Here is a 16,241-nt window from a genome sequence, read left to right as displayed (position 1 = left end):
TCGACGTTGTGGGGGTGTGTAATGGGTTGGTTAAGTGTGCAGTATGGAAGAGAGCAGGCTACCCACCCAAGCGCTGGATTGGCATCCAGGGGTGACCGGCCAAAGGGAATACCAAAACCCATATTGTTCTGAAGATGCGACTGTAATAGCGGTCCTTGAAAGACATGTTGACTGTGACAAGCGCACATACAGCCAGATACTGTGGCATTAAGAAGGGCGTTGGAGTGTCGACTTAGCAACAACGTGGTAGTCTAGCAACAGAAAGGACGTGATTGGAAAGTGTCACGGCATCAACATAATTGACAAGAATGATATCTTTACTCGCAACATTTTAGGAGGTCGGCCTTTTATTTTTAAAGTGAGACACCAAACATACACACATGTTATATATACAGTATTCACTGACTTAAACAGTACTTCACTTAATTTGTGAATGTGGCTTTTAAGAGCGTCAATGTGGTTTGAAGTGTCGATTGCCTTTCTTACATTTGCAAGAAAATACGCGTGTGTAGGTAGCCTATCGGATATGGAAATTTTGAGTTTCCAAAAGTTGTGTGGTCGTGGGCAGCAGTTTGAAACTCACAGAAACGGAACCTGTGGCTTTCCACGAAAACTGTAGCAACCTTCTCTCATCTTCTTTGGTTCTTTCGGTAAAGTCACGTAGAATGAGAATAAAATAATAAAATAAAACTGACTTTAGTTTTCGTGCAGTCACGAAAGCTTTAAATCGAAATTTAACCTTCTCTCATATTCTTGGTTCTTTCGGTGAAGTCACGTAGAAGGGAAATAATAAAATAATAAAATTACACTCTTTGGTTCTATTCGGTAAAGTCACGTAGGTAAAAAAATAAAACAACAAAAATCACCTACGTGACTTTACCGAATAGAACCAAAGAGTATGGATCCTTGCAGTCACGAAAGCTTCAAATCTAGAATTAATAAAAATTAATCAATAAAATTCTCACGACGTTTCGATTGCAACAAAAGCAATAATCATCAGCAAAAAAAAATGTCTTGCCACAGCACCTGATGATGATGTGCTTGTGTTGCAATCGAAACGTCGTGAGAATTGTATTGTTTTATTTTAATTATTTCCCTTCTACGTGACTTTACCGACAGAACCAAGAATATGAATCTCTGCAGTCACGAAAGCTTTAAAACGAAATGTAACCTTCTCTCAGTTACGCTTTCCCACATTTAGGTGCTGTGTTTGGGTTATTGCACCTTTTTGGTTCATCAACATGTTAGACAGCGCAATAGGTTTTGTCTACTTAACAAGTCGTACCTTGCTTTATCGTGATTTATGCGTTAAATATCACGTGTTGAACTAGTAAAGCTATGTTTAACGTAATATTGCATACATTTTACAATTCTATGTTAATCAGCTCGTCGATGCCCTCCATAAGCCTTTGTTGTCCTGTGAAGATTGGTATCTATATTTCACCATGCGGATCAGGGGTGTATAAGATTATGAAAATATGTACAAATGGAATGAGTGTGCAATGCCATATATAGGAAGTACAGTACATGTATTTTACGAAATGAATGTTACGTTTTCGGTAACTGTTTTCAGAATCAATTACGGGTTTTGAAAGTCAAGAACCGGTAATCATTTCCAGTGGAATTTTGGAAATATGTTGAACTTCTTTCGCACCATGCGTAGCCAACCGCGCTACTCAGAGGTGCGAACTGATTGGCACGTGCGAACATACAATCGGAACGGCGGCCTCGGGCACTGCGTGGTTTGTTTACCCTTCTCAGTTAAAAAGGTAAAGGTGCAAACACTGCAATTGCTTGCTCACTCACACAAGTTCTGGCAGAAACGGGGCTTCCACGAGACAGAGCTCTAGAGGGTATTTGGTGCACTATTCCAGACCGACCAGAAGCTTGGATAAGGTAGGTATACCACCACTTTACCCACTACACGCGACGTGCCAATTGACTGTGGTGTACCCACTTATATTGCCGGGTGGATTGAAGCGGGAGGATTTAAGAATATTGACCAGTTTCAATTGCCGCACCTGGAATTGAAGCAGCGTTCTCTGGATTGCAAGTCTGGTGTGCTTTTTTTTGTACCACCCAGTTAAACAGACAAACGTGTTGTTAGTTGCTATACATTTCTATATGTGCAGAAAACTGGTAACTGGTATTTAACATGTTTTTCTGGTAGTGCAAAAAAATTACGACGTTTAATATCTGTAACTACGACAGTAAATGTTGTTGATTTAAAGCTTTCGTGACTGCGGGGATTCATATTATTGGTTCTTTCGGTAAAGTCACGTAGAAGGGAAACAATAAAATAATAAAAATATAAAACAATAAAATTCTCACGACGTTTCGACTGCAACACAAGAAATCATCATTAGGTGTGAGAACCACAACAAGAAAATTTGAAAAAAGTGTCGGTTTTGGTAACGTTAGCATCACGGAGAGCGATTTGGCAGTTATTCAAATGGACGAGTCCATCTATGTTCGGAAAAGAGGAGGGGGGAGACGAAAATAATGGATGCGGTCTGAAAGCCACCGTAAGCGTGAACAATCAATTAGGACCAGAAATGGTTTATCAAATCCTTCCAATGATTGCTAAGCCAGAATCCATCTTCCCGGTTGAAATTGTCTGTTTGTATATGTGGATAGCCTCATGAACGAATCTCTCATGGTAGCCAGATGGCTTGCAGAGAACCTCTGTCTTGGAGAAATCTGATTTATATGGAAGTCGAAAAAGATGGCAAGCTACCTTTTTTGGATGTCCTAATAAAAAAGAGACCTGATGGTTCAATGAGCCACTCTGTCTACAGGAAAGCGACCCATACGGATGCTTATCTGAAACCGGATTCCCACCACCATCTATCCCAGAAAAATTCCCTCATCAAGACTCTGTACCATAGAGCCCAATGCATATCCGACCAGGAACACATAGCCAGTGAACCCAAGCACATACACCAAGCTCTTAAGGCTAATGGTTACTCCGACTACACAATCCGCAAATCTATCACTCCAACCATGAAGAAGGACCCTCTTGAGGAGCCATTCAAAACCATCACTTTACCCTACATTGCGGGGATCACAAAAAAGATCTCCAAAATCTTGAACAAACACAAGGTCCAGGTCCGATTCAACACATTACATAAAATCCGTGATCTGGTTCCGTCTGTAAAATGTGATGCCGGACATACAGTACCCTGGCGTCTACAAACTAAGTTGCCTCTGTGGTAGGAGTTACATTGGAGAAACCAAACGACATGTCTTGGACCGCATCCGTGAACACAAAGCAGACCTAAAACACGGTAGGACCAATACCTCGGCCGTGGCAGATCACTGTTATAATTCAGTAGGCTCACATGACATTGACTTCTCCAAGACAGAGGTTCTCTGCAAGCCATCTGGCTATCATGAGAGATTCGTTCATAGCAATCATTGGAAGGATTTGATAAACCATTTCCGGTCTTAATTGATTGTTCACGCTTACGGTGGCTTTCAGACCGCATCCATTATTTTCGCCTCCCCCCTCCTCTTTTCCGAACATAGATGGACTCGTCCATTTGAATAACTGCCAAATCGCTCTCCGTGGTGCTAACGTTACCAAAACCGCCACTTTTTTCAAATTTTCTTGCTGTGGTTTTCACACCTGATGATGATTGCTTGTGTTGCAGTCGAAACGTCGTGAGAATTTGATTGTTTTATTATTTTATTGTTTCCCTTCTACGTGACTTTACCGAAAGAACCAATAATATAATAGTAAATGTTGTGTCACTCTTTTATTGAAATAGGCAAAACAAAATAACAAAATATATCAATTACACGATGTAAGTACAGCACAGTATAATATACATTTCTCAATATACTGCAAGTACAAACTTGTAGAGGGAGTAGTCTCTTACACCACATATTATGAATGTGATCATTAGACAACCACAGTTTTTAAAACCGAATTAAGCACTTGTATGTGGTCTAAATTGATATTTATATGAAAAACGCCACAGAATACACAAAACAAACTATAACAGATACATTACAGTTGTAATAAACTAGTGAAGGCTGTATACAATTCTTTAGCCTTACACACAGGATTCTGTGCATAAAAACGTACGAATGAAAGTTATGTTCTTAGAGAAGCTCTCGCTTTATCCAGTATGTCCTTTCGCATCTTCGGATAGTCTGGATGAGCTCCCAGGACCTAAAGATACAAAGAGTGGTTTACTAGAAATAGGGTTTTACAAATGACATTCACACAAAATAAAACCATTTTAAAAACATGAAAATGAAGTGCACGGTGGCATAATCATGTTTTCACAACTTTCAGTCATAGAGCAAAGTTAAGCAGTTTAAAATGACATTTTCACTCACCTTGTGGCAAATATCAATTGCATCCACATACCGCTTTCCTTTGAGGTAGTTAAAAGCAAGCTTGTAACCTGTTAATATAAAATGAAATTCATCTCCATCGTGGTTTTTGAAAGCATATGGCATGTATAAAAGAAATTAAATGTAATGACATCTTCTGTAAATCAACTCACCAATGGTGGGGTTGGATTGACTGGTATATTTCCATGCCAGCTCATAGTTCAAAGCTGCATCTTTGTAGGATTGTTCCTTTTCCATGATGAAGCCCATGTACTCATACGCTTTGCTACAGGACTGAAGGAATAAAAAGAAGTAAATGGCTGAATTAAAATCAATATGTAAAGTAAGTGTGACAGAGCAAGCTTAGATAAGTAATTTTATTCATGAATTTTTTGGAGAGCTTTCCATACTTTGTAATGTATGCCCATTCACTTTTTGCATTTCAAACTTAAACACAACACTATCAACAAAAGAATGCCATCACTGACATTGAGATGGCACCTTTCATCGGTGTGCCTTGACATGCTTATTGAGCGTATAAGGGAATCACAACTTCTGCTGGCCTCGCATAATGGTACCTCTTACATACCTTGTTGTGTTGCAGACAGCGACGCAGGAGCTCTCCAGCTATGTCATATTTGCTGGCCTGGATGTAGATGTCTGCAAGGAGGAGCCAGCTGCGCTCAAACTCCTCCGCTTCCTCAGGATTCCAGGTCATCTTCCCCACACGCTTGAGGTGATTGCGAGCGCGCGGCGTCTGCTTGAGGATCATGAATGCCGTGGCCATGCCCAGCAGTGCAGGTACGTGCTCCTTCTGCGGGCAAAATACAAAGCACCGTTGCAACCTTTTCAGCTACTTTATCAAACAACCGTTAATGAGAACAGTATAAAGAGAGCTAGGGCTTGGGTTATGTAATAGTGTTGGACGTATACATTATAGGACACCAGAGCCAAACAATAGGCATGTAACTCGGCGATTTATATCTGTTACGCTTATGATATGTATATTAAATCACGTGTGTGCGAATTGATCAAAATATTTTAATTATATGCAAATGTTGCTAAAGTTACACGGAGGTTAATGAAGTGGACTGTACAAACTTGAACAAAATTAGAGGAAACAACATAAACCAATACTAAACAGAAAATATGTTTCATCAAATTGCAACCTCATCGTAACAATTCACCAAACTGATGGGACAGTGACTCATCATTAAACACCAAAATTGAACAGGTAAGACATGAAAATGTATATTTCCACAACTGGGACCTGGACATACAAACGATAAACAGATGAACCGTTTACCCAGTATTTGTGTGTTTCCTCTATCCAGCTCACAATGTACCTCTGTGCTTGCTATGTCAGTGAAGGCGTTGAGGGCCTTCTCCACACTGGCCTTCTGCCGCGTGGCCATGAGGCAGTGGTTCTCCAAGATGCGCACTCGCAGTGCATCCTGGGTGCTCCGGGGACGCAGCTCCTGCAGCAGCTTCTCCGCCGTGCGCATCGCCATCTGCTCCGACTCCTGCCGTTCCCGTTGTGATGAACTGTAGTGAACCATCGCGATAATAAATTATAGGAGCGACATTCAACATGATCTGTCATCTTAGATCCATTTCATTTCCTAAAATAGTACAGCGCAGAACACCACTGTTAAGCTGATGTAACTACTTAAACTACTCTATACTATATAAGGCAATGTTAATCATGTTGGTCACAATGTATTTCTAGTTGGAGCTTGGACACCATGTCCAATGTAGTCCTTTAAGAGTGTTTTTTTGTATTTCACAAATTATTTGATCACTCACCTCACATTTCCATCAAGGTTTTCAAACACCTCCCCTCCAACAATATCATTGTCTGGGTTCAGGCAGATCTCAATCATGTTGTAGATGGCTTTCTGCCCCCAGTCACTGTCCTTGCGAGCTTTGTTGAAATGCTTCAGAGCGTCATTGGGTTCTCCAGTGTACCTGCACATACACATTTTGAACAATGTGTTATCCTCTCTATTTTTATGAAACCTGCATTTGAAGTAACACATTTCAGCATTAAAACTACAATTAAGTTTTACGTGGAAACAGGCCTACCAGAGATACAATCCTTTGCAGTAATTGTAACCAGGGTCCAGGGGTCTCTGGCTGCCATTCTTCTCTGCTAGCATCAGAAACCTGGGTGCCTCCCCCAGTGTTCCAGCTCTTCTCAGCAGTTCAATCATTCGTGCCAGAGCACCAAAATTCTCTGTTGTATTCCATATGAACATAAAAAACATGAGACTCTTAACCAAAAGTGCAAAATAAGGCAGACTATGAAATTAAAAGTGACATTTCATGAGTGCACTGCAGCCAACAGAAATCAAACAAACCTGGTTTTCGCTCAATAAGCTGCTGGAAATGGAAGATGGCCTGCTCATAGTCATGTTTCCTGAATAGAAGATCTGCCATCATCTGCAACATTACATTCGTGTTATAGAATATATAATCGGTTAAATTATTTATAATTGCAATATAACTTAATTTATGGTGAGGCAGTGTTTGCCAAACATGTGGGTCATAAGATTGCAAGTGTAACTGTGCTCCAATATACATTATTGGTGCCCTATCCAGGACATCACGATCTATAACAATACTGTGCAGAGATCATAGTAAGAGTGCCTCCCAGGAAAATTAACGGGTTTGTTTTAGGAATAAAAAAAACACTTACCATTGTGGCATCATCATTATCTACATCATTCCTCAAGATAGTGGCACATTGCTGCTGGCAAACATCCAGATTGTCCTGAGCCATGTATATCCGAGCCAATTCCAGTATAACCTGCAACAAAAATATCGGAATTAGTAATACAGTAGTCCCCCTGTTAACACTGACATCTGTTATGATTGCTATGTGTAACCCTAATTGAGTAATTTGCATGTCATTTTCTTTAAAGTTGGCAAATTTGGACCATGCCGCTGGAACAGAATGGTCTACTATTTTAGGATTACATAATGGAATCCAAAACATCAACTGTAAATGCAGACAGCACATGTTTTACAGTTAATACACTCGTGGTATTAACCAGGGTGGCCTGCTGTAGTAGAACCACAACATTCTACAAACGGCGAACGCGTCAACCACTGGGCCATGTAACTGCCCTGATAGAGCACAAGAGCCAAGGAACTTCTGAAGGAGTACGTCATACACAGCTTGGCTGTTTTCCGGCACCCAGGTAAATTTACGACAATGGCAAAACAATGAAAAGTATTGGATCCTGTGAAGACTAACTTTATATAATATGCAAACATGATGAAGTGATTTGTCCCAGGCACCTAAGAGGCAGGCAGTACCTTACTGTCATTCTCACAGTAGACCAGAGCCTCCCGGTAGAATTTAGCAGCCTTGTCATGCTCGCGCTGATCGATGGCTTGTTCAGCAAGTTGGGAACATATTTGAGCCGCTAGCTGCTTCTGCGCTGGCACGAGGTCTGGTTGCTCGACCTGCACACGCTTGAGGATACGTGCCTGCACCTCTCGGGCCTGCATACACAGACAGGTCAATGCACAAATTGAGCAACCACTCTTTACTGAAGCTGCCAACCACTTGCATGCATTTGGTAAATACTAGGATTGCTGCAATATGGCAAAATTACGATATAGCATATAAAATATCAGTGATAATCATCTTGTCTGTTTTGCAAAATATCAATTGTTGATCGACTTTTTTTGTAAATATTTTACTTTCGAGCTAAATATGAGTGAAAAAACAAACTCATTAACTTAAGCTGTTAATAAATAGCTATTATCCACTAAATTAATGCTTTGTAAAATGTTTTCCAGTGTAATTGAATATACGGCGATTATATGACGTAATTTTCACTGGTAATTTAATTATAGTTTTTTTAATATAACTAACAGCATGTGTGTAATAAGCATTCCAGATTGTTGTAATTATAAACAACTTAGACTTGTGTTAGGAAACTGCATTTAAAGGAATCTTTATTCATATTAGAATTACAGCAAAGCACAAAAATAATCAAATAAAAATGTTGCGCTCATTGTGAAATCATGGAGAAATTATATCGGGATAATCGTTATATTGTAATTTTTTACATCCTATTTTATCTTGAAAATATATATCACGGCAACCCAAGGAAATACTATTTATTTGAGCACAGCCTGAATTGTATTCAACCTGTGGGGACTACTATTCTGTGGTTGTGAAGCGGGAGCTGAGTTCTCGAACAAAGCTGTCGGTTTACAGGTCGATCTTCATACCCACCCTCACCTATGGTTAAGAGCTTTGGGTGATGACCGAAAGGATGAGATCGCGGGTACAAGGGGCCGAAATTAGGTTTCTCCACAGGGTTGCCGGGCTCACTTTCCGTGATTGGGTGAGGAGTTTGGTAATCCAATCCGGGAGATCCTCAGAGTCGAGCCGCTGCTCCTCCAGATCGAGAGGAGCTAGTTGAGGTGGTTTGGGCACCTGGTAAGAATGCTCCCCAGTAGACTCCCCCTGGGACTCTACCGGGAATGTCCCACTGGGCGAAGACCCCGGGGCCGGCCCAGGATACGCTGGCGGGACTATGTCGCTTGGCTGGACTGGGAACGCCTAGGAATTCACCAGGAAGAGCTGGAGTCTGTCACCAGGGAAAGGAGGTGTGGACTGCCCTACTCAACATGCTGACGCCACGACCCTCACCAGGAAGCGGATAAAGAAACGAACGGATATAAAAACTAAGCTGCAACTGTATTTTAGGCTACAAGCAATATGGATTTAATAAATGTTATGTTCTTACCTTGGTTAATGCTAGCACAGCATCATCAGTCTTTCCTGTCTTACTGTGGACTTTGGCCAGCTGAACCAGATACTTGGTGTCTTCCATTAATGTCTGTAGGTCATTAACTGAAGCCAAAAGCACAACAGTTATTTAACTAAAAAAACTGACCGATTACGATTTATGCACATTATTTGTTACTGTCACACAATACTAATGTATACATTGACAATATTCGAACTTTAAGGTATTTCCATCATGTCATATTATTCTGCATGAAAGCCAGTATGGTTATGTTAATGTATAATATGGACTGGTGTGAATTTATGTCTGTATATGATACAGGAAGACCATTTACCAGGATGGTGATCCAGTGCCTGCCTCAGAACCTTTTCCGCCTTGTCATACTGACGCAACATGAGCAGCAGTTCGGCCAGGTCATAGCGCAATAAGTTCTGCTGCCCACTCTTCAGTGCTGCCTCGTAGTAGCTGATGGCCTGGACATTCCACGTTCAAATATATTTTTAGTTGAAGCATCAACTTCCATTACATGTAAATGTATTTTAATTTAGAACTTTTGTCATGCAGTTTCCTACTATGGCCTTTGTGGCTTTAAACATTTGTGAGTCAACATAAGCTCATTGTCAAAGATTGCAGTAAGTGGTGAAATACTGATGCACCTTGCCATAGTTGTGAGTGCGAACGAGGGCTTGACCAATTTTACTGGCCAGAACTCCATCACGAGGGTTCTTCTTCATGGCCTGCTCATACACGTCAATCGCCTTCTCTGGCTGGTGATACCACACATGAGATGAAGCATAGTTACAAAAAAATATGAACCATTGACATATTTAATAGTATAGATGCACAGAGCTCTCCACACATACAATTACCTCTTGAATGTTCATGTAGGCATCACCCAAAAGAATGAAAGTATGAGGGCCTGGTAGCTTTTCCACCAGCTCCCTGGCAATGAGACCACACATCATGTTCATCAGCATGTGTAACTTCTCAATGGCTAAACATTGCAACACACGATTGTCCTATAATGTAATTCACCTCTTGATTATGGCTAAAACAGGTCTTGGCATATTAACATGTATGACATGTTTCACATTAGACACTACATCAATGCCTCTTTAGCTAGAGAAAGACTTGAATATGGTGTCTGTTGCCCAAAGGCTGTGCTGAATCAGTCCCTCTGGTAAAAATGGCAGGATAAGGCAATGATTGTGACATTGCACTTGTCCTTCTACTGCCTCAATTAGAAACTGCATCAATCTCATGCAGTTTAAGCTTGTAGCTGAGAGTTTTAGTGCAAAATATGCGCAAACATTGTTATGCCAACTTGAAATCCATAGCATGCTGGGATTCTCGTTATGTTTTGAAATGTAATTTTCTAAATCGCATTTTGATACAACAAAATCAACGTTATTGTTTGTAAACAACAAGCAGGCATCATACCGATAGCAGGCAGCATAGAGATTCTTGTCCTTGCGGTGGTGCAGGTAAACATGGGCCATCTTCTCCTTGGCTTGTATGTAGTATGGCTGCTCTGGTGAGATGCCGCGTAGAACGCTGAGCGTGCTTTCGACGTCACCACGGCCGAGCGCCAGCTCCGCATTGGAGATGACCACGCGCACCTCCTCCGGTGTCCCAGAAAACTCGTTAATGGCATCCTGCATCACCTTTGCAGCTTCATGCTGAACAAAGTGCACAACACGGTAGGTAAAAAAAGAGTGAGCGATAGATTCATCAATTCAACACCATAGCGCACTTTGATGTGTAGTAATATTCAATCATAGTCACTTTTAACACAGTCGAAATAATCTGCAGGAATAGGTCAATATTTTCTATTTTTTCCAGGATAAACATATAATCCAGAATTGGGCCAACACTAACTGCATAGCACATTAAAGTTCTTTATAACAGCTAATTACAAACTTGAGTCACGCAGTGGCCAACCACTGAAATACCTGATGAGGAATGACAGCTATTTATGATTGTCACACACGGTACCTGTTCACCATTCAGGCGGAGAGCATCTGCGAGCTCGAGAAACACCGATACTCGATCCGTCGTGTTGATGTCTGGGACTTTCCCTTTAGATTTCGTGGCCCCAGATCGCTGCTTCATGCCAGGCAAACTCATGGCCAACTTTAGCGTTCGGAGAGCCTCAGGTACATCGCCCGTCTCCTTCAACACTCTGGCTTTGATCAAGTGGTAAAGAGGATGATCTCGTATCTGCGAAGACCAACATTGTATTAGTTGCCAGTCCAGTACATAACTCTTGGAGAAAATGTAGAGAGCAAAATCATTCTAGCAAAACATTGAAGGATATATAGTTAAAATGAAATTCCAAGCAGACCTCAAAGCTATGGCTGAGGGCCAGCTCCAGGGACTGCGAGCACTGCTTATAGTTTTTCTGTGACAGGTAAATCTGAGCCATAAGCAGGTGAGCATCCGAGTAAGAGGGGCTCTTTTCTAAGCAATGCTGTAGACTTCCTTGTGCTGCATCAATGTCTCCTAAACACAACACAAACGAAACATTACAATCCAATTTCATTTACAAGGTATACTCTGTTCTAAACCAATATCTTGCAAGTATTTAAAGGTAGTGCATTTTATACTGTTCAAGCCCTGATACTCGTGGTCAAAGGACAATTATCTGAATTAAAATGTCTGAACCTGAGCCCCATTAAGCGTAGAGGAATGAATACCTGAGATGTACTTTGTTCGAGCCATTAGGTAGAGTCCCTCCATCACTCCTGGAGCAACCTTTACTATTGTTTCCAATAAGGTAACACATTGCTTCAGAACAGGAGGTAGGGCCTGTCCAGGTGCCCCAGGCTGCAACACAGTAATCCACCACATTATCAATTGATACATATATAAGTAATATGTAATCACAAAATAACTAGCCCTAAGAAAGCCTCACTGATCATCAAGGGAAATTTTCATTTGGGTTGTAATTTTAATACAATAATTTTTTTAATGAATTGAACTATATGTTGCATACATCTAAGGTTTAATAACCACAAAACGATGGAAGGAAGCAGCTGCAAGAATAATTGTATTACCTGTGTAGGGCAGAACGTCAGGTACTCTTTGACAATTTCTAATATAAAGTCAGGATTCAGCTTTTCAAAGTACAGCATTCCTAGTGGAATTCCAGTAAGGGCCACAAAGTGGGTGTCCACAGCATCATCCAGGAGAGAAAGTGTTTCATCAAGGCCCTTTTGCCTTCTCACAGCAAGTACTGCTCGCAGGTAGGAGAGCTCCTGTCAAAAGAGCAATGACTCAAAATTCAAGAAATGATCTCTACTACAAATATATATTCATAATACTCAAGACAAGATCAAAACACTTTTTAAAAGCAGAAGTTGTATTCCATGACATAATATTGCAATGCTTTGATTTGGACTTGATGGAAATGCTTACACCCGATTTTCCAATGCTCTCTTGTATTTCTTTAAGGAGTTCTAGTTGTTGTTCAGCATCATCAAGACGGCCCTCAAAAAGCTGGCACTTGATAATACCTACAAATTAATAAAATAAGCAGTGAGTACTCATGAATGCAAGAAAGACATTTTTTCAAAATTAAAATGCACAGCAAGATGACATACCCATCAGAGCTGTGATACTAGTTTCATCCAGGCTCATCCCATGCCTGTAATGCTTCATTGCCTCCTGAAAATTCCTCTGCATTACAAGCTGGTTTCCAAGCTCTATGGCAATTTCTGCATCATGAGGGGTTATATGAAATGCTCTTTCAACCAGCGCATATGTCTGCTGTAAAACAAGCTTGTTCCGTCCACTCTGAAAAAAAAATCAATATCAATTATTATAATTTGTTACAAGAGAACAAGAGAAAATTGTACATATCCACAAAAAAGAGTAGACCCACCACTCTGCTGAAGACCAGAGCCAAGCGGTGACATAAGCCAGGATTGCTGGGCTCAAATCGATCCAAAGCATTTATCAAGTCACCAATTCTTGCCGCAGCCTACAGTTAGAATGAAAAGAATTAAGGAAATGTTATATACTGTATTTTATTTTACATTACAATGCATTACATTAAATAATGTTGCATTTCACAAAACGTTTTATTAGGTATATGTTAATTACCATATGGTTTTGTGGTTCAAATTCCACTTACCACTGTAGAATCTCCTTCCCTGCAGAGGGCGTGTAGAATCTGCATCTGGAGGGCTTCAAGGGAATGACTGTCTTTCTGCAAAATCCTTTAAATATAGTGAAACGAAAGTGTGAACTGTGCAATAATTACACTAAAGAATGCACAATGATATGTGTAAAACCTTAACTTTTACGATACCTCTGGCCAGTCTCCAGTGTCTGCTCCCAGTCCTGCAGGGCCAGCTGCAACCTCATCTTCTCTACCAGGGCTGGCAGGAAGCTAGGAAAAGCCACTATGGCCTGGTTTATTACCTCCAACGCACCAGAGTAGTTGTGCTTCAATTCAAAGTATTTTGCCTAAAAAAAAACATTGTAGAAAATCAGAGTCAATGATTAATGTTACACGTTAAATACTGGCACGTTAACCGTTTAACATGAGTGTAATGCACAAACCCACCTTTCCCATCAGAGCAAATGCATCTTTGCCTTGCTGCAGTCCTTCATCTATGTATTTTATGGATTTCTTCATAAAAACATCCTTTCCACAAGTCAGGTCAATCCATCCCTTCAGTATTAAGCCCTGTAGCACAATAATGGCTTTTAATACTGTATACTGATGTACAAAGTATCTCAATGTAAAAAAAACAAAGTTGTTAATGTATAAACTTCACGTGGCTCACCTTCTTGGCATCGCTCGATATTTTGATCATTCGATCGATGTATTCTCTGGCTTTTTCATGGCGACCAATGAGCCACAGAAACAACGCACCAAAATAAAGAGATTTCTCTCCGGCAGTCTTGCGGTCCTCTTTTAACTTTGCCTCCAGTTCTTGTACTGCTTCACGGTCTGTCATTAACAGCCACGTGACATGTCATGAAAATGCTCACCATTGAAGTGCACGTCGCAAGATATCTCATTTATGTGTTTGTTCACAATGTAAAAATTACTGTACATTTTGCAGTTCTTACCGACTGTGGAGCTTTTCTTGTGGGCATAAATGAGGGCAATAATGGAGCAAAGCGATACATCCTGTTTGGTTTTGCTTGCTTCAAGTTCCCTAATTGCCTCTGGAATACGTTCTGCAGTGATAATAGACAAGAAAACAATGGTCTATAAAAACAAATGACCACGTCCATATTCTTGCAAATAAATGTAGGAAAATGTATTTGGTTAATATAGTTCAGGATTATAAAATAATACATAATGTAGACCTATCTGTAAAATACTGCATATCTCCACAATTATTTTGGCATTGATCAGTCAGGTATTTCTGGAATGCAGTATATGCTCAATGCAGAAAAGAAACATTGTAACATTTTATGGCGATACAAATTCAGGACAAATTCAACCTCCGGTTTTATAACAACAAAATATATCCTCAAAAGAATATAATGTTTACTTCATACATCTGTCTCTTTAAAACAAATCAATAACCCATTGGCCCACTGGCCTTTTGGGAGTGTATAATTTTAGGAGCAATAATTCAGTTCTTGCCAACCCCGCACTGGTATCTACAACGAATGGTATCTACATCAGCAGAGTCAAGCTTGCTCGAATGAATGCTGGTGAACCACCAGCACATGTAGTAACCCAGCCAGCAAGTCCCGCCACTCATGAATATTCGAAATTAAGTCCACACAGCACCTTCCATGAGCATTCCAAGCGCGCGGAAGAAGGCAAACACTGGGTCCGCTCCGTACTTCTTGATGGCTTCGCCAGCTGCGGTCTGCACATGTCGGGCCAAACGTTCCCGGCAGTAGTGGCTCAGCAGCGACTGTAATGACATGTGGCCCCGGTGGAACCCGTGAGAGCTGCAAGTGCCACCGTTTAGTACTTTGGGTCGCATCTTCCTTTCAGTCAGAGGTGGGGAACCTTTTCCTTCTTGAGGACACGAAATGGGAGTGTAAATATTTGTGTACCGCACAAATACGTGGGCCACATATTTCCACTCACATCTCAATCCTAAAGCTAGAAAGTGTTGCTACATCAAAATTATTATCCTCTAGTACCTGATTAGTGCGGCCAAGATGCTTGCACGACGGAATACGATTGTTAGTCCTCTGATCGTAAAAAAAAGAAATACTATTGTTTATCAATGAAAGCCTGAGTAAACATGACTATCTTTATCGGGAGGGTCCTACCAAGTTTCCGCATTATGCGGCAAACGGTTCAGAGTCAGAATATGTATTTATACAGGAGAAATCCGATGAGCTATAAAGCTCTTTTCCGCAGATATCCTGTAGAAGCAGGTCAGAACGTTACAACAAAAAAAACAATTAAAAAAACGATAGGTTACTACGTATGGTACAACTTCAGAAAAATTGCGGCATATATATTTTTTACACAATTTTCCAAATTCGGTCGATGACGTTTCGACATTAAATGAACGAGTGACAATATAATTTGCGGGCCGTTCTGAAGATTGGAAGTGGCAGTTTTGAATGAAGTCACGTGGCCCGCGCGACATCCCGTCGCCATGGCGACCGTAACCGAGGTCGACAGCGGCCTCCCAGCAGCAACAAGGGGCGCGTTACCGAATCAAAACGCCAAACCGCGGCGCCTGCAACCTTCCGCGCAATATGAAGGCGCACCGCCCATCAGTCGTGGCGCGCGCGTGTACCCCCCCACCACCACCACCCACCCACCCTCGCAAACAACAAAAAAAAACCTCGGCCCGCTCTCCCTCTCTCTGTCTCTCTCCTCACCACGGCGTTCTCATCCTCGTCCGCCATCGCGCGCCTTCGACTCGACGCGACGTCACTTCCCTAGCGTCGACCGTCGCCACGGCAACGGCCGCCCCCGCGTCGACGTGCGGTATTAGCCCCGCCCCGCAAACGACGTCACGAGAATCCCCTGCTCCGCGATGACGTCACAGAGGTCCGGGTTCTGTTCGTCCCCTTCCGGCGTCGTTTTCTCTTCGGGTCTAAAAACATAAACCATAAACCACTGCCGGCCATGCAGGATGTTGTTGTCCATCTCTGGCGCAGGGCTCGATCGGTTTCGACGGCGAT

The 16,241-nt window shown here is 41.4% G+C and overlaps 1 protein-coding gene across 1 annotated transcript; it reads right to left on the bottom strand.

The window, feature by feature from the left end:
• Positions 1-329: 329 nt before the first annotated feature.
• On the bottom strand, positions 330-16,075 carry TTC21B (tetratricopeptide repeat domain 21B). Its single transcript, XM_032946150.2, has 29 exons — positions 15,936-16,075; positions 14,875-15,004; positions 14,199-14,309; positions 13,910-14,076; positions 13,687-13,809; positions 13,429-13,586; positions 13,252-13,336; positions 13,000-13,098; positions 12,719-12,911; positions 12,534-12,631; positions 12,173-12,373; positions 11,813-11,942; positions 11,461-11,618; positions 11,112-11,336; positions 10,557-10,795; positions 9,986-10,058; positions 9,773-9,883; positions 9,451-9,589; positions 9,114-9,220; positions 7,666-7,854; positions 7,043-7,153; positions 6,705-6,786; positions 6,430-6,580; positions 6,151-6,312; positions 5,691-5,889; positions 4,934-5,158; positions 4,518-4,638; positions 4,348-4,415; positions 330-4,177 (listed from the first exon to the last, which is right to left on the bottom strand). The coding sequence occupies exons 1-29, from the start codon at positions 15,960-15,962 to the stop codon at positions 4,100-4,102; spliced, it is 3,960 nt and encodes a 1,319-aa protein (XP_032802041.1). The 5' UTR covers positions 15,963-16,075; the 3' UTR covers positions 330-4,099.
• Between the last annotated feature and the right edge of the window lie 166 nt (positions 16,076-16,241).

This window comes from Petromyzon marinus, chromosome 4 (assembly GCF_048934315.1).
Source record: "Petromyzon marinus isolate PM22_M1 ecotype Great Lakes invasive population chromosome 4, UKy_Petmar_22M1.pri1.0, whole genome shotgun sequence".
In the NCBI taxonomy this organism is placed as follows: Eukaryota; Metazoa; Chordata; class Hyperoartia; order Petromyzontiformes; family Petromyzontidae; genus Petromyzon; species Petromyzon marinus.
The sequence above is the reverse complement of the archived record's forward strand: the minus strand, read 5'-3'. Positions and strand labels throughout refer to the sequence as shown.

Bases quoted from the DNA above. Each gene is read 5' to 3' on its own strand.
- TTC21B (XM_032946150.2), bottom strand. From the start codon at position 15,962: ATGGCGGACGAGGATGAGAACGCCGTG. The intron at 13,337-13,428 runs GTATCGTAAAAG...CTATATTTAAAG, and splicing joins ACACTGGAGACTGGCCAGAG to GATTTTGCAGAAAGACAGTC. The intron at 11,619-11,812 runs GTATTCATTCCT...TGTTGTGTTTAG, and splicing joins TCGAACAAAGTACATCTCAG to GAGACATTGATGCAGCACAA.